This window comes from Hypanus sabinus, chromosome 6 (genome assembly GCF_030144855.1).
Source record: "Hypanus sabinus isolate sHypSab1 chromosome 6, sHypSab1.hap1, whole genome shotgun sequence".
Classification (NCBI taxonomy): domain Eukaryota; kingdom Metazoa; phylum Chordata; class Chondrichthyes; order Myliobatiformes; family Dasyatidae; genus Hypanus; species Hypanus sabinus.
The window spans coordinates 59,946,937-59,972,328 of NC_082711.1; the positions used below are offsets into that span (position 1 = coordinate 59,946,937).

Genomic DNA, 25,392 nt, shown 5'->3' on the forward strand with positions numbered 1-25,392 from the left:
CCCACTCTGCAGCTTAACCAACTATTTTTGTCTCAATTCTTCAAACTGAAATGACCACCTCTATTTCTCTAACCCACAAATGTGGCCTGACATGGTGAATATTTTCAATATTTGTTGCTTTTAGCTTAAGTCAGGAATCCACACAGAATGAAATTTATGTGCCAAACTAATTACTGAGACATGGGTATGTGGGTGTATAAACAAGGTTGGCAAATAAATATTCAAGAATGCTTGACTTCTAAGTATTGATGGGGGTGGGGAAGGGTGGCGGTGGTGGTGTTGGGGAGGTAGGGAAGGGTTAGTCTTGGTAATAAACAATTACATAGAATACAGTGAGGAAAGGTGATGTCAAATCGTTTGCATGAACAAGGGACAGAAAATGCTTATGAATTTTAAATAGGCTTAACCTCAGCCTCCCTTACCCCCAGCAATTGTTGGAAAGCTGGGCAGAGTATGAATCTGTAAGCTAGCAGTCCATAAAACAAGGATAACTGAAGTTAATGGAGCCAACTTTAAGCACATAAAACAATTTTAATATTTTTAAATAGGTGTGATTCCAAAAAAATAAAACTGCACAACACAATATAGGCCCTTCAGCCCACAATGTCGTGTCAACCTTTTAACCTACTCCAAGGTCAATCTAACCACTCCCTTCCTCGTAGCCCTCCATTTTTTCTTTCAACCATGTACCTGTCTGAGAATCTTAAATGTCCCAAATGTATCTGTCTCTAACACCACCCCTGTGGTTCGTCCCATGCATTTACCACTTTGTTTAAAAAAAAACTACCTCTGACATCCTCCAATACTTTCTACCAATCACCTTCGAAATATGTCCTCTTGTACTAGCCATTGCCATCTTGGGGAAAAAAGCACTAGCTGTCTCATCTATCAATGCCTCTTATAATCTTATACAGCACTAGTAAGTCGCCTCTCATCCTCCTTTGTTCCAAGGAGAAAATCTCTAGGTTGATCAACCTTTCCTTTTAAGATATGCTGTCTAATCCAGGCAGTGTCCTGGGAAATCTCTTCTGCACCCTCACTAAAGTTTCCACATCCTTCCTATAATGAGGTGATCAGAACTGAACACAATATTCCAAATGTGGTCTAACCACTTTTATAGAGCTGCAACATTACCTTGTAGCTCTTGAACTCAATCCCCCAACTAACAAAATCCAAAGTACTATACGCCCTTCTAAACCACTCTCAGCTTGCAAGGCAACTTTGTCAGGGATCTGTGGATGTAGACCCTAAGATCCTTCTATTCCTTCACACCTGCAAATTGCTGAATCTAATGAACAGAGTTGGACTGTGCCCATGAAAGGCTGAACAAATGCACAATTAGCCCAAGTCCTTTAAGTAAACAGAGGCCACACCTAATATTCACACTGCCTGCTTACTGTTCTATTTCAATGCATGCAACCTCTGGAGCATTATTGCAATTATTTAGGACTTCAATGAGCTGGCAGTGATGAGGTGTACAGTTTTGGTATCCTTATCTAAAAGAGATGTTCTAACCTCAAAGGATGCAACAATACTTTATCGATTGACTTCTGGAATGAACAGTTATCTTATGAGGAGAGTGAAAAGACAAGGAATATATCCTTTAGAGTATAGTTTTGAAAGATGAAAGTCAATTTCTGAATTACACACGATTCTTAAGGGGATTCACAGAGTGTGGCAACTACAATTATGCATCAGTGTCTTAAAAAAAGTCAGATCATAAAGGTCAGGAATGCGAACGGTCTTAAATATGAAGGATTGTTGATCTGCTATTCAATTATTTATTTGTTTGTTTATTTCGATACACCATGGAAAAGGCCCATCCGGCCCTGTGAGCTGTGCCACCCAGCAGTCACCCAATTTTAGCCCAAGCCTACTCACCGGACAATTTGCAATGACCAATTAACCTACCAACTGATACTTCGTTGGACTGTGAGAGATAACTGGAGCACCTGGAGGAAACCCACGCAGTCACGGGGGAGAATGTCAAAATCTTTATAGGCAGGGTATATGTTATATAGAGATGGCTTTAAATACGCAGTAACTGAGAGGTATGTTTTGAGGTTGTTTTCTGGCTATGAGGAGATTAGAGAGCTTTGGGTGCAATGCCAGAAAATGAAATTAAGATTGAATGGTACAGGATCCTGAAAGGGCTCAACAATAATCCAGTATATGGCTTCAGCTATAATCCACTACTATGGCTCTGTTTTGTTGTAGCTGTAGCACCAGCCACTTTAAATAAATTAGTAAAATTGTGGAATGAAACATGAATTTCAACTCAGCAATTTAGAGAAAATGGTTTGGTACTATTCACTTTTGACTGGATCACTTTATTTCCTGATAAAATGCAACCTTTTTAATATTGTTCAGCAGTGCCATGTATTTTAAGTAGCTTTGGAACCCTTTTTATCTACATATCTGCAGCGATAGTTTTGAGAAACCAAGGTTGAAATGGGAAAAATTGAGAGAAAAAAAGAAAGATAAGGGGCCGAAAACTGCTCACGGTACTCCGAACCTAATCAGTCAGACCAATGCCTCAGCATCACGTCTTTGCTTTTATATTATAGTCCTTCAAAATGAGCGCTAACACTGCATTTGCCTTCCTTACCACCAATTCAACCTACAAGTTAACCTTTAAGGAATCCTGCATGAGGACTCCCAAGTCCCTCAGCAATTTTTAAATTTTCTCCCTTTTTAGAAAATTGTCTGTAGCTTTATTTCTCCTACCAAACTGCATGACCATACACTTCCATCTGCTACTTCTTTGTCCATTTTCATAATCTCTCTTAGTACTTCTGCAGACTCCCTGCTTCCTCAAAACTACCTGCCCTTAATATCATCAGCAAACTTGGCCATAAAGCCATCAATTCTATCATCCAAATCATTAAAATATAATATAATACAAGTGGTCCCAACACCAACCCTTGTGGAACACCACTAGTCACTGGCAGCCAACCAGAAGAGGCTCCCCTCATTCCCACTCTTTGCCTCCTGGCAGTCAGATACAAAATTGATCCACTGGAAGATCAGAGTGGTAATTTATGCATGGAGCCAAAACAGATGGAGGAGATCTTAAGTGGAATGTTTGCATCAGTATTTACGTGAGAGACAGACACCAAGTCCACAGAAGTGAGGCAAAGCAGCGGTGAGATCATGGTCCATATACAGATTACAGAGGAGGAGGTATTGCGATGTGAGGCATATTAGGGTAGGTAGCCTCCTGTGGGAGGATACTGCAGAATTTTCAGGGGCACTGGCAGAGATACTTAAAGCATCCTTAGCCATGGGTGAGGTGCCAGAGGATAGGAGGAAACCTAATGTTAGGCCGGTGAGCCTGACATCAGTAGAGGGTAGGTTACTGGATAATATTCTAAGGAAAGTTATATAAGTACAGTAGATTCTAGTGAATTAGACCATCAGTTAATCAGGGTAGCCACTTATTTGGAACAATTCTTAAAGAAAAAAGTTAAATCAATAAAATAGCTATGCTCGGTCCACTGGAGAAAGCAGGATCTCCCAGTGGCCACACATTTTAATTCCATGTTGCATTCCCATTCTGATATGTCTATCCATGGCCTCCTCTACTGTCAAGATGAAGCCACACTCAGGTTGGAGGAACAACACCTTATATACCGGCTGGGTAGCCTCCAACCTGATGGCATGAACATTGACTTCTCTAACTTACGTTAATGCCCCTCCTCCCCTTCTTACCCCATCCCTGACATATTTAGTTGTTTGTTTTTTTTTCTCTCTCTGCCCATCACCCTGCCTGTTCTCCATCTCCCTTTGGTGCTCCCCCCCTTTCTTTCTCCCGAGGCCTCCCGTCCCATAATCCTTTCCCTTCTCCAGCTCTGTATCACTTTCGCCAATCACCTTTCCAGCTCTTAGCTTCATCCCACCCTCTCCGGTCTTCTCCTATAATTTCACATTTCCTCCTCCCCCCCACTACTTTCAAATCTCTTACTATCTTTCCTTTCGGTTAGTCCTGATGAAGGGTCTCGGCCCAAAACGTCGACAGTGCTTCTCCTTATAGATGCTGCCTGGCCTGCTGTGTTCCACCAGCATTTTGTGTGTGTTGTTTGAATTTCCAGCACCTGTAGATTTCCTCGTGTTAGCTAGGGTTGCCTTTGTTTATTTGGGACATCATGCTGTTTAATACAGACAGGAGACTGGTGCCAAACAGTTTCTAACTCGTGTCAGTTTTGTGCACTTCTGTGGCCATTAGACACTACACCAAACTTAGAGCAATCATTTTTTTTTAATTCCATCAGTGTGTTTGTGTTTTAAAAAGCAGTGATTTTTGTAACTGATAGTTGGTGTGAAATAAGCAGTAAGACAATTCAGGACTGTTTTGCTCACAGCAATTTCAATCATTCAGGCTTGGAAATGCGAGAAATAGCTGGGAGTGAAAATGAAATGATTTCATTTTTGACAGTCATCTTGATTGTTACAATGAAAATAAAGATTTTGAAGGATGCAATCATCTAAAGCAAGGTTTCCCAACCTTTTTAATGCCATAGACTCCTACCATTAACCAGATAGGAAACCCCGGTCTAAAGCATTGTATGAAGTCACTCCGTATCTGCACTAGGTCTCCACTTATTTGTTCATTTACAGTCAATCATGAGAACACAGCAGATGAATTCCTCCATTGGTAATTATTACAAATGAATGAACAGTTTTATTGTACTGTAGAGGTATTGGTAGTATTCTAATTTGTGCTGTATTTCATTTAAATACTTTAATTTGTTTCTCAGTTAAATAATAGTATGTCTTTTTTATACAGTACCTTTTACCTATTTCAATGAAACTTTGGCTAATTGGAGCAGCCTCTTAATTGGGCCAAAATGTACTGGTCCCGATGTCTTCTGATTAACTGGAATCCACTGTTTTTGAATATACTGGGACTGATTAGGGATAGTCAACGTGGCTTTGTGCATGGTAGTGCATGTCTCTTCTCTCTATTAGGTTTTCGAGAAAGTTACCAGGAATGTTGATGAAGGCAAGGCTATGGATGTTGTCTACATGTACTTTAGCAAGGCCTTTGACAGGGTCCTACATGGCAAGTTGGTCAAGATGGTTCAGTCGCTTGGCATTCAATCAGAGATTGTAAATTGGATTTCAGATTAGCTTTATGGGAAAAGATAAAGAATGATAGTAGATGGTTGCCTCTCTGACTGGAGGCTGGGGACTAGAGGTGTGACCCAAAACAAGAACTAAAGAAAACAGGGCAGGAGTAAGCCATCTGGTCCATCTAGTCTGCTCCACCATTCAATAAGATCATGGCTGATCTGGCCATGGACTCATTTCCACCTACCTGCCTTTTCCCCCATAAACCTTAATTCCCCTACTATACAAAATAAAAATCAATGAATGATAGGTTGTTGTTTGTCATCTATTTCAATGATAGATCATGTGGCAAACTGGATCATCAAATTTGCAGATAACACGAAGATGGGGGTGTAATGGACGGTGAACAAGACTATCAAAGTTTGCAGTGGGATCTGGACCAGCTGGAAAAGTAGGCTGAAAAATGGCAGATGGAATTTAATGCAGACTAGTTTGAGGTGTTGCACTGTGGTGAACTACATATACCTATACGGTCGGGGTCACGCACTTTGGGGTGACCAGTCCAGGATAGGTCGTATGGAGTGAACGATATGACACTGAGGCCTGCGCTAGAACAGAGTGATCTGGGAATACACATCCATAATTTCTTGAAAGTGGCATCACAAGTAGATAGGGTTGTAAAGAAAGCTTTTGGCACATTGGCCTGCATAGATCAAATATTGAGTACAGGAGTCGAAATGTTATGTTGAAGTTGTACAAGACATTTGTGAGGCCTAACTTGGAGTAATGTGTGCAGTTTGGTCACCTTCCTACAGGAAAGATGTTGCCCAGACTTGAGGACCTGAGTTGTTGGGGAAATTTGAATAGGTTAAGAGTTTATTGCCTCGAGTGTAGAAGAACGAGGGGAAATTTGATAGAGGTATTCAAAATTATGAGAGGTTATAGATAGGGTACATGCAAGCAAGTTTTTTTCCACCACGGTTGGGTGAGACTAGAACTAGAGGTCATAGATTCAAGGTGAAAGGGGAACTTCTTCAATCAGAGTTTGGAAGTGGTTGATGTGGATTTGATTCCAACATTTAATAGAAGTTTGGATAGATGGATGGGAGGGGTATGGACCTCTATCATCCAGGTCAATGGGACTAGGCAGATTAATAGTTTGGTACAGACTAGATGGGCCAAGGGGCCTGTTTCAGTACTGTAGTGCTCTATGACTCTAATTATATGACTATTTTAAATTCAATGTAAGAAATAGGAGCAGCTACAGGCAGTTTGGTTGCTTTAGCCTGCTCTTACCTTCAACAACACTGTGGCTGATCTTTTACCTTAGGCACCATTTTCTTAGCTTTTCCCCTTGTGCCTTGATTCCTTTGCTATCCAGAAATCCATTAACTTTTTTTTTGTATATTCTTGAAAAGTTTTCCACAGCCTGAGGATGGAAGGAAAACCAAAAATTCACTGCCCTCTGTGTGAAGTATTTCCCATCACTCTATTCCTAAACAGAATAATCATTGTTTTGAGACCATGACCCTTATTTCTAAACCTCAGTCAGGAGGAACGGTCTATAGTGTGAGCCCACTGAGTCTGCAGTGTATTTTGTATGCTTCAGTGTCACTCCTCTCTCATTCTCCATAATAACAGTGTAGCCTATTCATTCACTTATTTTAAGTTGCCGAGCAACAAAGGAGGAAGCCACTTGACCAATCAAGTGTATTCCAGTTTTCAGTGCAACCCCCTAAATCCCTTTCCCCCTTTTATATTCCTCTTCTCTATTCCTTCCTACATTGCATCAGCTCAGGTCTGATTCTCCACCACCCACCTATGTGAGAGCATTTACAGTGATCAATTAGCTAACGACCCAGCATGTATTGGAAGGAGAGTAATGCCCAGGGTAAATTCATGGTCACAAGGAGTATATGCGATTTACGCACAGCGATCAGGATTAAACCCAGGTTGCTCGCTGTTTCCTGTTGACTTTTCTAATACAACAGATATGCCACTCTGATGAATCTTCCACATACTCTCACAATATCAATTTTATTTTTTCTATAAAGAGATCAGAGTTGTTTTTTCTTCACAAAATTCCCAGTGTACTCTCACCACTGCCATATACAATTATAGTAAGACATCTTTACTCTTGTAGCTTTCAGTAACTTGTGTATGAGGACACTCAAATTCATTCAAACATTTTAAGTCATCTGCCACTGTCTCTCAATTCCATTCCTCCCTCTTCCCCCTCTGGCACCATCTGCCCATCATTCTCTCCTTATCTGGTTCCACCTAATGTCTGCCAGCCCCTGATTCACCTCTCCCTCTCACCTCTTCACACAGGGTATCTCTCCTCTACATCGCACCCAATATTTATTTTTTCTTCATGTGTATTGGGCCTCCTCTTTCTCCAGTATTAAATCCTTTGCTCTCCAATATTTGTGAGTGTCACAAGAGGACTTGGAGACTGGACCCAAATGCAGGACGCAGGCACTGAAGTACTAGGGGCAGGACAGGAACAACTAAAGGATAGAACAAGATGGGGAGACCGTGGCATGCAACAGTGATCCTGGGTTCAGGGAGTTCATGGCAAAGGCAGGACCCTGGAGTTCATGGCAAAGGCATCACCCTGGCTAGGCTAAAGGATGGGTCTATGGGACAAGGAATGCTGGGAGCATAGCCCCCTGGGCAGGCCACATTACTTCGGAGCAGGGAGCACCCCCCAACTAGACTCAGTCCTAGAGCCCCTTATATCCACCTGTAAGCCGAAAGGTCTCAGGTGCACCTCCTTAAGCCAAGATAGGTTAAGGATGATTTGGGCTAAAAGGTGAAAGGAGGGACGGCTACAAGACCTGGAGTCCGCAGACCGGATCAAGACCCAGAAAGCGGGCTCCGGACTGGACCATAACAGTGGGAGGCTTTTTGTGTCTCCTTTTGTGAAAAGAGGCAGGGACTGCTCCAAAAGAAGTAGAAATATTAAGGCATTACTCAGAAAGCTGGAGGAACTCAGCATCAATGGATGGAAATGGGCAGTCTATGTTTCAGGTCTAGGCTCTTCATCAGGACTGGAAAGTATAAAAAGGTGGGGGAAGCTGCGGAACAAGAGCTGGTGGGTGATAGGTAAATCTAGGTGAGAGGAGGAGAATAGGAATGATGTAAAAAGCTGGAAAGTGATAGGTGGGGTGGCAAAGCCTGAGGAAGATGCAGTCTGATTGAAGAGGAGTGGAACGTGGAATAAAGGGAAAGAGTTGAGGAGCCAAACCATTGGGAGGAATGTGTAGGCAATGTTCAGATCAAGAGGAACAAGGAGGGGAAAGGGATGGGGTGATGGAGGCCAGTTCGATAAGGGGAAGAAAAGTGGGCAGACAGGAATGACCAGTGTAAGTTTGAGAAATCAATGTTCTTGCCATCAGGTTGGAGACTGCCCAGCTGGTATATGAGGTGCTGTTCCTCTGACCTGTGTCTTGTCTCAACTTGGCAGTGGACAGATATGTTGGTGTGGTAATGGGAAGTGGATTTAAAATAGCTGACCACAGGGAGATCTCTGCTGGTACGCTGGATGGAGTGAAGCTGTTTGACAAAGTGATCCCCCAATTTGTTTGATGTCTCATGGATGTGAAGGAGAAGCATTGGATGCAGTAAAAGTTGCCATGGATTCACGTGTGAAGGACTGCCTCACCTGGAAGGACTTTTTAAGGTGGTGAGTGAGGAAGTGTAGGAGCAGGTGTAACACAGCACATTTGCAGGGATAAGTGCCTTGAGAGGGATTGGAGGGCAGGTGGAGGGATCAGCAGACAAGAGAGTAATGGAGATCATGATACTTAGTTGGAGGATGTCCTTGGATCCTTGCTCAGCACTGTCTGCAGTGATATTTTTAATACAACTAATATGCATGCAGGGAGTGAAGGAATTCATAATATGAAATACATATCTCAGCCAGGACACTTTAAATCATATGTAACTCTCTACCATTTTGGAGTAAATTCAAAAATGTAAAAGGCATTGGGGTATAAAGGAAAGTGACAAATTGGATCCCACATTGGATCAGTGATTGGACTCAAATGATAATGGTTGAAGGGTGTTTATTCTGTTTGGAAGACTACAAGCAGTAGGGTCTTTCAGGATTCAGTATGAGTTAAACTTAAACATTCAGGTATGATAACAAAAATGTTTATGTACAATGCAAACCTTGATAATAAGGAGGAAAGCTGTAGCACGTGGGTAGCTGTGGATAATTAGTCATTTAGATGAAAAAGTGGCATTTGGAATTTAATCCAAAGAAGCGGGAGGCAATGCAGTTGGAGAACTGCAGCAAGACGGAGAGTATATGGGGATATATTGAGGAAAGTGGAGCAACAAGGGAACCACATTCCTAAAAGCAACAGGACAGGCTCATGTGGGTAGAAGTAGCTATGAGATGCTTTTATTTACGAGCCAAGGTATGAAATATTTGCTGCCTATTTTTGCACATCTCAAGTGTGATATATACAGGAAACATATTATAGCACTGAAGAGTGTGCAGGGATTTACAAAAGATGTTTCTAGGGCTGGAGAATTGTAAGCATGAGGAATGTTTGACTAATCCAGAATAAGAACAGATAATGCTGAAAATAATGCTTCCATAATTTCTGCTTTTATTTCAGATCTCCGGTAAATGTTTTTTTCGGTATTTTAGAAGAATGGAAACTGAGGGGATATTTAATTGAGACATATAACATTACGAAGGAATTTAATTGAGTAATTTGGAGGAGGTTGTCAACAACCTAGATGGATAGATTTGAAGTAGTCAACAGAAGGATTACATGGGAGAGAGGAAAGATCTTTACAACCTTGAGGGTGGTTGCAACCTAGAAATCACTACTTGAAAGAGCTGGGTGATGACAGATAACCTTATCACATTTAAAAAGTACTTGGAAAGAACTGGAAGAGCCATAATGGGTCACATGCTTAAAGTTGGAATTAGGTTCATAATTTTTCATTTGACACAGATACAATTAGCCAAGTAACTTCCTTTAATGTCACTTTCAGTGAATGAACTTCTTGTTTTGTTAAAGGTCAAATATAATGATAAAAATATAAAGGTAAACTGTAACCTTTTCATCAAGTTATTGTTAAATGAATAATTTGCATAAATTTCAACATGTTCTTGAAATCATCACGTGAAAAATACGAGGGAATAACACTCACATTGGGGTAAACAACTGAAAGAGGCCTAACAGTTTCCCAGTGGACAGGACTTCAACAGGGAAAAGGCAGAAACACTTCCCCTTTGTATAAAGCACATACAGAAGTACTTTGCATTCAATGTTATCTGTGGCACTTTTCTCTTTCTCAGTACTTTTCCTTCTCAATTGTACCACTGACTTATCATTTCATATGTCTTCATATATTTTATTAATAGTGATAAACACTCAAATATATTTGCATGAAAAAGTGCATCTAAGTGGGAGCTCTTTACCACCAAAGAGAGCAGTATACCTTAATTGATAGCGGTTGTAATCTGTTTATTTGTGCCAGCAAAGCTTTTCGTTTCTCATAAAGTTTAATGAAGAGTTAAGAGAACTTATGCCTAATCGACCTAGCATAAAAATCATTTAAGCAGACATTTTTTTCTGATGTTTGGTGTTTTGTTGATGTTTCTTTACATATTTTGAAATACTCTGCTACCTTATGTCATTTGTAATACTGAGCATTGTTACAGCTCTCTGAAGGAATGCAAAGGATCACTTGATAATTATATGCTGCTCAGCTGCCTCGGACTCCAATATTGAACTTCTCTGATAGGGAGCCAGGCTCTAGGGATAGCCAGATGGCCTGACTTTTTTCATCTTGGTTGGACTCCGTTCCCTGCTGTCCCACAGAGAAATTCTTGGCATGCTGCAGCTTTGATCACTAAACAAATTTTTGTACCTTGGAAGACCTTTAGAGGTTGAAATAAAGATGAGTAGTCCGAAACAAATACATCCTTCCTTATAACACAAAACAAGTATTAAATAGACTTGCAGAATGGATATATGTAAATGACAAAAGAATTTCAATGTGAACAAATATGAGATGGTGCTTTGCAGAAAATTCTTCACTTTAATGTCACAAAAGGTTTTTTTCTCAACTACTATGTCCATGCTGGAAGATTATATGCTAGTTGGATAATAGGAACCTGCACAAAATAATGTAGAACAAGGATTCTGGTTTACACTAACAATGTAAATAAGTAAAAAAAATCATAAACACAGAAGTACAAGCATTATGATTCCCTTATCTTCAAAGTTGCAACAAGTTTGCTGTACTATTCCCCATGTCTGACTGTGTGTAGCTTCTTGCCGGACTGTTTGACTGGCTGAAGAACTGCAAATGGTATTGAACATTAATGATTGCTCAGTGAACCTTCCCAATTCTGACCTGTTAATTTAAAGTAAAGTCACTAATGAAGCAGGTGAAGGTGCTGGTGCCTGGGCTACTGTTGTGAGGAACTCGTATAGTGATGTCTGGGATGGAAATGGTTGTCATCCAAGAACCTCAATCACCTTTCTTAAGAAAGTTTGACTTCAAGCTCTGGGTGTTTTCCATTGTCTTAGCTTTTACCAGGGCTCCATAACCAGCATTCAGTCAAATACTCCTTCAATGTCCAGGGCACTCGCTTGTAGGCTCTAGAATTCAACTCTTTGTTCCAAGTTTGAATCAGGATTAATGAGGTCTGGAAGCTAAGTTTTCCTGGAAATACTCAAAACTTGGCTTCTATCTACAGGTTATTGAGAAGTAAATGCAGCTTTATATCACTCTCAGGAGCACATCCTATCATTTTGCTGATGATTGAAAACAGACTGGCTGGTAATTAGCTGGATTTGATTTGTCCTGCTTTTTGTCAGAGATATATAACTTGCAACTTCCCTCTTTGTTAGGTAGGTGCAGATATTGTAAGTGTACTGGAACCGGCTGGTTACATGCTAGTTTTAGAGTTTTCCGTGCTATAGTTGAGATGCTCCAATGGTTTTTAATGCATCCAGGGTTGTTTCTTGATATTATGTAGAATGGATTGAATTTTTTAAGGAATGGCTGCTTTGGTGGTGGAACTCTCAGGAGAAAGCTCGATTGTATTATATTAAATATTAATGGCTGAATATGACTGTGAATACATCATTTTGCCTTTAGCACCCACATTATCTTCATTGTGCACAACAACGTTTCGGGAGCTACCATATCCAAATGCTGTCTAATTGTCCACTTACATTCACTGTAGATGTGATAAGACTGCCGAGATTTGATCTGATCGTCAGTTATATGTTAGTTGTTTATTGCATGTTGGTTAGCAGACATATAACAGCAAGCATGATTTCACTAGATTAGCCCTGCATTCATAAGTGTGCCAGGTACTGTTTCCAGGTTTTCTGCACTCCTCATTGACTCAAGCGTAATAGTAATGGCAAACTGAGAGATGTGCTGGGCTCTGAGGTTTGAAATTGTGGTGGTGTTCATATATGTGACTGCTGATTGTCCACAGATGCCCAACTCCATTCTGAACCTATTGCACTGAGTGCAGTTGTAGACCACACAACGTTTCCTGAGTATTGATGCAAAGATGGTGTGATGGCCACTTCAAACAATACCATTACAGACAGATGTATTGCTAAAAATAAATTGATGAAGATGGGATCATTGAAGGTTGTTCATCACATTAGTATACCAACATCTTCTGCAGATATACTATGTTAGCTATATCCTCTTAGCCAGCTTGGTCTGTACTAGGGCTGTAAGCCATTATTTATTTATTTATTTGCTTACTTAGAGATACAGAGCCGAACAGGCCCTACCAGCCCAACGAGCTGCACTGCCTAGCAACCCACCTACATAACACTAGCCCAACCACAGGGCAATTTACAATTACCAATTAGCCAACTAACCAGTGCACCTTTGAAGTGCGGGAGGAAACCCATGTACTCATGGGAAGGATGCACAAACTTCTTACAGACGGCAGCGGAACTAAACTCCGACGCCTGGAGCTCTAATTGCCGTGGCATCCCATGGATTTTGACATTGGTGTTAGACATTGAAGCCCCCCCCTCCAGAACACACTTTGTGTTCTTGCTGCCTTCACTGTTTTTCACAGATTATTTTTCCCAGTGTATAGGAATGCTCATTTATCTCCTGAGGCAGGACAGCGATCAGGAGGAAGCTTCCTTGCCCACACTAAACTTGGTTGCATTAGACCTCATGGGTTCTAAAGTCAAAATTGAAGTTTGCTGGGACCAATTTATCTCTTGATACTTATGGCTCTGTCTTTTCTGTAGGACAATGTAATCAGGGATTGTAGTGAAGCGCCTGGCACATTGTCTATAAGATGCAACTCTGTGAGAATGATATGTCAAATTTTTGCTGGACTGCTCTGATGAAAACTCTCTTAATGTTGACAACAGATTATGAAGAGAACTTTGTGAAGGAAGCTGAGATGAGAACACATTTGCTATGTCTGAATTCAGTACTTAATTGATATTGGATTTTCTTTTTGTTATTAATTTCAGCAGTGAAGCTGCAGCTGAGTTGCTTGCTAGGACATTTCAGAGGGTATTTAAGCGTTAACAGTATTGTTGGATAGAGTCATGGAGTAATACAATAGGGAAACAGGTCCTTCGGCCCAACTCATCCATGCTAACCAAGATGCACGTTGAAGTTGCATGCCATCTTGGACAATGTCTCCCATCCACTCCATAATGTACTGGTTAGACACAGGAGTGCATTCAGCCAGAGACTCATTCCACCGAGATGCAACACTGAGCGTCATAGGAAGTCATTCCTGCCTGTGGCCATCAAACTTTACAACTCCTCCCTCGGAGTGTCAGACACCCTGAGCCAATAGGCTGGTTCTGGACTTAATTCCACTTGGAATAATTTACTTATTATTATTTAATTATTTGTGGTTTTATATTGCTATATTTCTACACTATTTTTGGCTGTGCGACTGTAACGAAATCCAATTTCCCTCGGGATCAATAAAGTATGTCTGTCTGTCTGTCTGTCTAGTCCAATTGCCCGTATTTGAATTAAATTGACTTTATTTTTTACATTCTTCATGTACATGAGGAGTAAAAATCTTTACATTGCATCTCCGTCTAAATGTTCAATGTGCAATTTATAGTAATTTGTATTAAATAATATGTACAACAGGACAGTCAATCTAGCATAGAAATACAATTGTATCAGTGGGAATTAATCAGCCCAATGGCCTGGCAGAAGAAGCTGTCTTGGAGTCTGTTGGTTCTGGCTTTTTCACTGCAGTACTGTTTCCCAGAACGGCTGGAATAGTTTGTGGCTGGGGTGACTCGGGTCTCCAATGATCCTTCAGACCCTGTCTCTATAAATGTCCTGAATAGTGTGAAGTTCACATCCACAGATGCACTGGGCTGTCTGCACCACTCTCTGCCGGATCCTACGATTGAGGGAAGTACAGTTCCCATACCGGGCAGTGATGCAGCTAGTCAGGATGCTCTCAATTGTGCCCCTGTAGAAAGTCCTTAGGATTGGGGACGTGCCAAACTTCTTCAACCATCTGAGGTGCCTTTTTCACCACACAGCTGATATATCCAGACCGTGTGAGGTCATCAGTGATGTGGATGCTGAGGAACTTAAAGCTATTCACCCTCTCAACCCCAGATCCATTGATGTCAATAGGGGTTATCCTGTCTCCATTCCTCCTGTAATCCACAACCAGCTCCTTTGTTTTTGCAACATTGAAGGATATTGTGGAATTGCAATATTTGGGCCAGATCCTTATTAACAATTCCTGTCTGTGTACCTGTCCAAAAATTTTTTAAATGTTGTTCCTGTACCTGCCTTATCTGCTTTCTCTGGCAGCTCATTCCGTATACTATATGCACCATCCTCTGAGTAAAAAAGTTGCCCTTTCGGTCCCTTTTAAATCTTCTCCCTCTCACCCTAAACCTGTACCCTCTAAGTTTTGATCCTCGAGGAAGGAAAACCTGTGTATATTCGTTCTATCTATGATCTTCATGATTTTTTTACTCATATGCCAAATTTCTCCCTGTAACTCAGGGCATTGAGGCCGAGCAGCATTCCAGCTTATTGACATCCTTGCTATAACCAAAACGACATAAATAAATTGGACATGGCGAGGATGGCTGATCCCTTAAGTGCACTATTGAACCAGATGGGTTGTTACAAGTCAATAGATCATTACAATGGGTGGTTCATCCTTTCTTTTCAAATTCGTAATTGCTTTGGTGAAATTCAAACTCATATCTCTGGATGGTTGGTTCTCCGAATTACAAGTGCAGCAAGTTTGCTATTGCCTTAAACTTCACCCACTGCTTGTGTACCATGTGCCCAAAGGGCCTGCTTTCCTGTTCCCAGCAGACAAACTAGTTTCTCTCTTTTCCTTTCCACCTTCTGCATCAAAACTTCAGGTGCTACAATCAGATGCCGTTGTGCACAATCCTTCCACGGTAAGCCATTGGAGGTGGTTGGCAGCACTGTTTCAAATTATGTTTACAGCTCCAGAAACTATGGTGTATATTTGCTAAGAGCTGTAGTGTTGATGTTGTGCTTTACTGTTACTGCATACTCCTAATAAATGACACAGTTAGCACCTGCAAGTAGCAGTCAACATAATGAGCAGGCAGCATGCATCTGCAGTTACACGGACCAGATTTGGGATAAGTTGTACTTGACTGCCAGTTAAGCAACCTCTCCCAACTCCACCTAACTTTCTTTTTCCCTTTACTACTTCCTTGACAATCTTCTTCCACACCCACATCCAGTTTGGTACCTGGTGTTTTTAATTTTCTGTGAAGCCTAGACCTTAACAAGATGAGATAAATATCAACTACATTAACAAAGAAAGACATAGAAGATAAATAAGGGCAGGAAGAGGAAAGTGTCACATAAAGAGTGGTCAAAGTGATAGACATTACAGTAAGAATTTCTTTTCCATGAAGCATGTAGAATGGCAGAGAAAGAACTGGCATAGCAAATGCTGAATAAGAATTAGACAGTGAGAAATAACCACAGTTACTGGAAGAGATATATCAGTTCTTTTTCGAGTGAGTAATGCTACGGGAGATGATTTAAATTTAATATATTGTGTGTAACATGGTACATTGCTTCTGTCATTATAAAATATTGTAGCATTTGAGTCACTGAGAGCAATGCCACAGGAGATCTTTTATTGATTAAAATTTAGCAAATGTAGTCAACCAAGTAAAACATCTTAGAGCCTTTGAGGTTCAAAATGTTCTCTAACTTAAAATATAATCAATAAAGCATTGACTAGTCTTTTATTGACATTTTGAACAAATGATCCAGTGATATTCAATGTCCTCCCATTTGTAGGCAAATGTACACTAAAATAAAGCAAGAAAATATCAGTTTAACCAGATGGTAGTTGTATTAGATTATCTTTGTCACTTGTAAGGTCATTGTTAATGAATATAAAGAACAGGATGTGAACAGCAGACTATAATCACTGGCTGGTATTATCTTATTCTTTGTAGATATTATGATCAGAATTCTACTGAGAAATAGAAGTGAAAATAAGTTACTGAATGTAATGCATTAAATATTATCTGAATGGATCTACTTTGTACTTGAACCTTTATAATTATGTGAAGAAAAGAACATTCATCAGCTTTGAAATTTGTCTGTCAATTATTTTCATCTCTATTAATTATTTTAGACATGGGGTTTGCATTATTCATTCGATTGACCATATTTATTTCAAGTACAAAATCTTCAAGATCTTTGTTTGATAGCATTAACAACATTATTTAATAATATTTGGTAAAATTGTTAGCATAACCAAGTATCAAGGTAATATAAAGCTCATTGCTATATCTGGGTCTTCGTCCACATCCTGATCAAAGCCTTTGTCCCATTTTTCAAAGGAGTCTCTTTACTGAGGTTCTTGGATAGGTTTCTAGTCATCCACAGAAGGTCATGTCAATTCATCTGGTCACATCCAGTTCTCTCCATTCCCCTGGGTCTCAGAATCCCCAGATTTTCCTCCTCTGATGCCTACTTTGTCAGACACCATGCCGCTCACCTTTGTTGTCTGGGAGTTTAGCCCCACCCTGCTCCTTGTGACTTGGACTTGGCCTTTCATTGCCTCTTATTCTCCCAGAGAATTGAGCTTAGTGTTGCCATATTTCAAATATTAACAACCTCCTGCTACTTTCTTACTGTATGCTATTTCTGCTATCTTACCAATATTTCCATTTAGTAAGAACTTACAAAACTAATCCTGATGGAGTCTGATAACAGATTCTGTTACTTAATGCCCCTCCCTCTTTGTTGTTCTTAGACCACTTCCTCCACCACCTCCACACCAACTCCAATGGTCTTTTGCTATTACAAAGTATTTTCAATGTTACTTACCAGAAGAACCTTCCAGCTATTACTGGAATAATACAGAGACTATCAATAATAGACAGGTAATAAAACACTGACTTCCTAATAGTATTTTTATCCATATGTCAATGATTAACTGATAAAATGCACTCTTTGAGCATCTGATGTTCTGCATAACATACATTTTGTTCTGATAATTATTATTAAGTCTTTTTGTGACTATCTCCCTATAATTGCTATATTGATAACCTGCAGAATGTACTTGTCTTATAGGTCTGGTATCTACTGGGTTGGGTTTGTTACCTTCAATCAGAGAAGCCCAATGAGGATGTGTCTTTCAAGGACTCTGCCAGAACATACCTAACAAAAACCAAAAAGGTAACCTTGTTCTATGGGTACCATATTTTGTTTAAAGAGTGATTACATGTGAAAAATTTAAGGAGGCTGATCCTACCTGCAGTGTATTAATTTACATTTGCCAAAATGCAGATTAACAAAATGCATTATTTCTTTTTCTTTCGAGATTTATAATTGCACTAATGCATGTTCCAGAGGAAGACATCACTTTTTCAGCAATTCAGTTCTCTAAAGTATTTTAGTATGTTTTTGAAAATGTTTTTAAGCTATAATAATTTACTCATGATTTGAGGATGATATTTTCTACCATGATATAGGGATTAGATATTCAGTAATAAACATGCTTAAGTTCTGTCTGCTTTAAGGTCTCTCCAAAGATGAGCAAGCTCTGTCATCTCTGGCAGATTTATATTAGTAGTTATAACCAATCTTTCAATCACAGCAAATCACAGATTTAGCCATACTTTGTGAGTAGAAGGAAGTTTAATTTGCTCTTTGTAAATGCTGGAAGCAAAAGTATAAAGAACACTGCAGTAATTTCTCCACATTTAAGGACCAGAGATAATCTTTTCTTGTAAAATTTAACTGAATGTGTTTCATACAATGCAAAACACATAAAACAGAATAGATTGTCAGGAATGTGCTGCATAGCTGTAAAATATTATGTTGTAAACCATGAGATGACACTCATCCAGTTTATTAACATCCCCATTCACCCAGATGAAGTTGCAGCTTCTAAACCCACCTTCAACCATCTGTTATTTATGTAAAAGTTATAATTCAATATTTTATGTAATAGTAGTCAACTGTATGTTCTCTTCCCCATCTATAGAATCTTGCCATTGAATGTTGATAACTTACTTCAAAAGCATTTGCATACAAGCAAAACAATATATCACATAGGCCATCATATCAGAAAGATGGCCTTTCAGCCTACATCAGCTATTCCTTTCCACTGAAACGTAGTATAATAACTATGATCAGGTATTGGTTTCCTAAGTCAGTGATGTGTTCACACTTTCTTTACTGAGTTCTTCAGCAATGACTTTTTTCTAAGCTATCTACTAAATAGTTGTAATAGATTAATTTGTCATAATAACATTTAGCATATGGTTCTTTCAACTGCATTTCTATCATGTCCTTCAACTCTTGTTTCACATAAATAATTTTTACTGTATCTCCCATTGATTCATTACACTTCATGAATATTATAATATTTGTAGCCCAGTTAGTTCCCATGCCCCTTATTTCATTGAGAAGATTGGTCTCTTCACATCTCTTTACAAGTTATGTGGAAGGCAAAGGAGGTGGGGTGGTGCTCTTAATTAAGGATGAGATCAGGGCGATTGTGAGAGATGATATAACATCTACGGAGCAGAATGTTGAGTTCATCTGGGTAGAGATTAAGAATAGCAAAGGGAAAAAATCCACTGGTGGGAATTGTCTGTAGGCCACCTAATAAAAATATTGCAGTGGCAGAGGCAATTAATCAAGAAATAACTGAGGCTTGTAAGAACAGAACGGCAGATGGAGGATTTTAACTTCCACTTAGATTGGGTGAATCGGGTTGGTCAAGGAAGTTCTGAAGAGGATTTCATAGAATGCATCCGTGATGACTTTCTTGAGCAGCATGTTAGTGAACCTACAAGGGAAAATGCTATCTTAGATCTAGTCCTGTGCAATGAAACAGGTAAGATTAATGATCTTGTAGTCAAGGATCCTCTTGGAAAGAATGATCATAGTATGATTGAATTTTGCATACAGATGGAAGATGAAATAAAACTAGTGTATTAAGGGAGACTACAATGGGATGAGGGAGGAGTTGGCTAATGTGGATTGGGAGCACAGGCTTTTTGGTAGGACAGTTGAGGAACAGTGGAATATTTGCAAAGAGATTTTTCACAGTGCTCAACAAAAGTTGAGGACAGTCAAAAGTAAGGACAGTAAGTGTGGGGAGAGCCAGCCTTAGATAACTGAGGAAATAAAAGATAGTATCAAATTAAAAGCTTATGTGTACAAAGTCACAAAGAGTAGTGGGAGACTGGAGGATTGGGAAAACTTTAAAAAGCAACAAAGAAAAACTAAACAAGAAATAAGGAAAGGGAAGACAGAGTATGAAAGTAAATTAGCACAAAATATAAAAACAGATAGCAAAAGTTTTCATAAATATATAAAGTGGAAGAGGGTGGCTAAAGTCAACGTAGGTCCCTTGGAAGACAAGAAGGGGAAATTGATATTGGGTGATAAGGAAATGGCTGAGGCATTGAAAGACTATTTTGTGTCAGTCTTCATAGTGGAGGACGTGTCTGATATGCCAAAGAGTGATGTTATGTATGAAATGGGAGGTAAGGACCTCGCTAGAATCACTGTCACTAAAGGGATAGCGATGAGCAAACTAAGGATCCTAAAGGTAGACAAGTCCCCTGGTCCTGATGGGATGTATCCTAGGGTGCTGAGGGAATTGGCGGAGTTATAGTAGATCTGTTGGTAATCATTTACCAAAACTTTCTGTACTCTGGGCAGGTCCTGGCAGATTGGAAGACAGCAAATGTCACGCCACTTTTTAAAAAAGGATGTAGGCAAAAGACGGGCAACTATAGTCCAATTAGCCTAACATCTGTAGTCAGGAAAATGCTTGAAACTGTCATTAAGGAAGAAATAGCAAGACATTTAGAAAGGAGTGGTTCCATTAGACAGACTCAGCATGGATTCAGAAAGGGCAGGTCCTGTTCAACAAACTTACTGGAGTTCTTTGAGGACATAATGAGCGCAGTGGATAGGATACGGATGCATGGAGTCAGAGGAAGTATATTGGCATGGATAGTGGACTGGTTAACCAATAGAAGGCAGAGAGTTGGTATAAATCGGTGTTTTTCCAGTTGGCAGTCAGTGGTGAGTGGGGTGCCGCAGGGGTCGGTGCTGGGCCCGCAGCTGTTTACCATTTACATTGATGACTTAGAAGAGGGGACTGAGTGTAGCGTAGCAAAATTTTGCTGATGACATTAAACTGAATGGAAAAGCAAATTGTACAGAGGATGTGGAGAGTCTGCAGAGGGACACAGGTAGGTTAAGTGAATGGGCCAAGGTCTGGCAGATGGAATGCAACGTTGGTAAATGTGAGATCATCTACTTTGGAAGGAATAATAGAAGAGCAGATTATTATTTAAATGGTGAAAGATTGCAGCATGCTGTTGTGCAGAGGGACTTGGGAGTGCTTGTGCATGAATCGCAAAAAGTTGGCTTGCAGGTACAACAGGTTATTAAGAAGGCAAACGGAATGTTGGTCTTCATTGCTAGAGGGATTGAATTCAAGAGCAGGGAGGTCATGCTGCAACTGTACCGGGTACTGGTGAGGCCGCACCTGGAGTACTTGTTCAGTTCTGGTCTTCATACTTGAGAAAGGATATACTCACTTTGGAATCAGTGCAGAGGAGGTTCACCAGGTTGATTACAGAGATGAAGGGGTTAACTTATGAAGAGAGATTGAGTCACGTGGAACAATACTCTCTGGAATTCTGAAGAATGAGAGGGCATCTTATAGAAACATACAAAATTTTGAAAGGGATAGATAAGATAGAAGTAGGAAAGTTGTTTCCATTGGTAGGTGAGACTAGAACTAGGGGACATTGCCTCAAGGTTCAGGGGAGAAGATTTAGGACAGAGATGAGGAGAAACTGTTTTTCCCAGAAAAGTGGTGAATCTGTGGAATTCTCTGTCCAGGGAAGTAGTTGAGGCTTCTTCACTAAATATATTTAAAATACAGTTAGATAGGTTTTTACATAGTAAGGGAATTAAGGGTTATGGGGAAAAGGCAGGTAGATGGAGCTGTATTACGGACAGATCAGCCATGATCTTACTGAATGGCGGGGCAGGCTCTAAGAGCCGGATGGCCTACTCCTGCTCCTATTTCTTATGTTCTTATGTGTCACTTATTTCTATCTATGAGCCATTTTTCAAATGGCATTCCTTCTTACCATTAATAGACCATAACTGCTGCTACAGTACACAGTAAAAATGAAACAGCGTTTTTCAGGACCATGGTGCTACATGAAACAATGCAAAAACTACACCGAACTACATAAAAACAACACAGAGAAAAAACTACTCTAGACTACAGGCCTACCCAGGACCGGATAAAGTGCACAAAACAGTGTAGAGATTACAATAAATAATAAACAAGACAATAAGCACAGTAGAGGACAGTAAGTTTGTGTCAGTCCAGACTCTGGGTATTGAAGAGTCTGATGTCTTGGGGGAAGAAACTGTTACATAATCTGGTCATGAGAACCCGAATACTTTGGTGCCTTTTCCCAGATGGTAGGAGGGAGAAGAGTTTGTATGAGGCATGCGTGGGGTCCTTCATAATGCTGTTTGCTTTGCAGATGCAACGTGTAGTGTAAATGTCTGTATTGGCGGGAAGAGAGACGTTGATGATCTTCTCAGGTTGGGGAGGGGAGATGGACTTTCCTCAGCCTTCGTAGAAAGTACAGACACTGCTGGGCTTTCTTTGCTATGGAGCTGGTATTGAGGGACCAGGTGAGATTCTCCGCCAGGTGAACACCAAGAAATTTGGTGCTCTTAACAATCTCTACCGAGGAGCCATCGATGTTCAGCGGGGAGTGGTTGCACCGTGCCCTCCTGAAGTCAACAACCATCTCTTTTGTTTTGTTCACATTCAGAGACAGGTTGTTGGCTCTGCACCAGTCCGTTAGCCACTGCACCTCCTCTCTCTATGCTGACTCATCGTTCTTGCTGATGAGACCCACCACAGTTGTGTCATCAGCGAACGTGATGATATGGTTTGATCTGTGTGTTGCAGCACAATCATGGGTCAGCAGAATGAACAGCAGTGGACTGAGCACGCGACCCTGGGGAGACCCATGCTCAGTGTGATGGTGTTGGAGATGCTGCTCCCAATCCGGACTGACGAAGGTCTCCCGGTCAGGAAGTCTAGTATCCAGTTGCAGAGGGAGGTGTTCAGGCCCAGTAGGCTCAGCTTTCCAATCAGTTTCTGAGGGATGATTGTGTTGAATGCTGAACTGAAGTCTATGAACAGCATTTGAACGTATGTGTCTTTTTTGTCCAGGTGGGTTAGGGCCAGGTGGAGGGTGATGGCAATGGCGTCGTCTGTTGAACATTTGGGATGGTATGTGAACTGTAGGGGCTCCAGTGAGGTTCATGGCTATAGTTTAATGGTTCATTAAATATCTTCACCTCAGTATCAGCATCTCAGCATATGTGCTCCTTTGAGTTTTCCTTAAATTTCTCAATGTTCAGCAAGTAGTTCATCACATCTGAACAGAAATGAGCACAGTCCTGCTTTGGTTTTGGTGTCCAGTGGAGTACAGTGCTGGTATTGGATCAAATCAATGTCTTACAAGGTCAGTGATAATGGATCAGAGAAGAAATGCTGTTACACACACAAAATGCTGGATGAACTTAACAGTTAACATTAACAGTTGACATTTCGGACCAAGGCCCCTCTTCAGGACTGAAAGGGAAGGGGGAACACTCCAGAATAAAAAGATGGTGGGAGTGGAAGGAGAACTAGCTAGAAGATGATAGGTGAAGCCAGGCCAAGTGAGAAAAGTAAAGGGCTGGATGAGATGAAATCTGATAGGAGAGGAGTATAGGAGGGAGAAAGGGAAGAAGGAGGGGCACCGGGGGTAGTGATAGACAGGTGAGGAGGAAAGATAAGAGTGGGGATTAAAAGAATAAAAGAAGCAAAGAGCAGGGAGAAATGACTGGAAGGAAAAATTGATTTTCATGCCATCAGGCTGGAGACTACCTAGAAGGAATTTGAGGTTTTGCGCCTCCAACCTGAGAGTGGCCTCATCGTGGCAAAAGAGGAGGACATGGACTGACACATCGGAATGGGAATTAAAATAGTTGGCCACTGGAAATTGCGCTTTAGCAGATGGAGCAGAGGTGCTCGTCGACGTAGCCCACCGGTTTACAATGGGTCTCACCAGTGAAGAGGAGGTGGTGCATCAGAAGCACTGGATATAATAGATGACCCCAGTAGATTCACAAGTTAAGTTTGTTTCACCTGGAAGGACTGTTTGGGGCTCTGAATAGAGATGAGAGAAGAGGTGAATGGGCAGCTGTAGCATTTCTGTCATTTGCAGGGACGTGTGATTAGTGGGGAGTAATGAATGGGCAAGCAAATCATGGAGGGAGCTCTCCCTGCGGATAGCTGAGAGTGGGGGGGGGAGTTAAAGGTGTCTTTGGTGGTAGGTTTCTGTTGAAGATGGAGAATGATGTGTTGAATGCGGAATCTCATGGAGTGGTAGGTGAGAAAAGAGGAACTGTATCCCTGTTGAAGTGGCGGAAAGATGGGGTGAGTGTGGATCTCCAGAAAATGGACAGCAATGGATGTGGATGAGGACAGCATTAATGGTGGAGGCAGGGAAGCCTTGTTCTTTGAAGGAGGAGGACATTTCTGAGATTCTGGAAAGGAAAGCCTGATCCTGGAACATGTGGCACAGAGTTGAAGGAACAGGGAAAAAGGAATAGCATTTTTACAGGAGAAAGGGCGTGAAGAGGTATAGTCACAATGACCATGGGAATCAGTGTGTTGGTAAAAGATGTCAGTATTCAGTTGGTCTCCAGAGATGGAAACAGAGAGTTGAGAACGGGAAGGAGATAATGACTGGAAGGATAAATTGATGCTCATGCCATCGGATTAGAGGCTACCTAGACAGGACATGAGTTTTTGAGTCAGAGTTGGACCAATTGAATTTAAGAGCAGGGTGGAGGTTGGAGGCAAAGTTGATGAAATTGATGAGCTCAGCATGGGTGCATGAAACAGTAGCAATGCAGTCATCAGCGTAGGGCAGGAAGAGTTGAGGAGCACTACCAGGGAAGGCTTGGAACATGGATTGTTCTATGTAGCCAGTGAAAAGGCAGACATAGCTGGGGCCCATGGCTACCCCTCAGTTTGGAGAAAGAGGTAGGAGCCAAAAGTAAAAATGTTGAGAGTGAGGACCAGTTCTGCCAGGCGGATGAGCATGTTGGAGGAGAGGAACTGATTGGGTCTTTTGTTGAGAAAGAAGCATTGTTATACTGTATATATGGCAAGAAATGTTTTATATATATTCCATAGTTTTAATATTTAAGTACACTCGATATATTTAAGGGTTTGTGCTGTTGTTTGTCTACCCAACAAGGTGTTTTCAGGAGACAAAACTTATTTTTTATTTGGTTGTTTTATTCATATTGTCACAGATACTGAGCTGCAATGAAAAGCTTTTGTTTTGCTTGCTAATTTGACAGATCATGCCAGATCGGCATAAGCGTGAGGCCAGTAAAAATTAAACGGAATGCAGAATATAGCTTTGCAGTCCTAGAATAAGTGTAGTGCAGGTAGACAAATAAAGTACAAGGGCCAGGATGAAGCAGGTCCAGTGGCATTTTAACTCTCATTCCGTTTGAGAGGTCTGTTGTAAAGTGTGATAATAATGGGATAAGAGCTGTCCTTCAGCCCAGTGGTCCATGCTTTTACATCTTCTCCCTGATGGGAGGAGAATAGAGAATGTCCAGAGTGCCTGGTGTCTTTGATTATACTGGCTGCTTTACCGAGGCAGCTAGAGCTGTAGATAGAGTCCATGGACGGGTATCTGT

The 25,392-nt window shown here is 40.8% G+C and overlaps 1 protein-coding gene across 3 annotated transcripts in view; it reads left to right on the forward strand.

Annotated features, from left to right (window-relative positions):
- si:dkey-12j5.1 (uncharacterized) overlaps positions 1-25,392 on the forward strand; it is a 610,757-nt gene that overhangs the window by 504,928 nt on the left and 80,437 nt on the right. For all 3 annotated transcript variants that reach the window (XM_059972254.1, XM_059972253.1, XM_059972252.1), the window contains one exon: positions 17,686-17,790. In XM_059972254.1, coding sequence (XP_059828237.1) covers positions 17,686-17,790 — 105 coding nt within the window. The remainder of the gene's footprint in view (positions 1-17,685; positions 17,791-25,392) is intronic.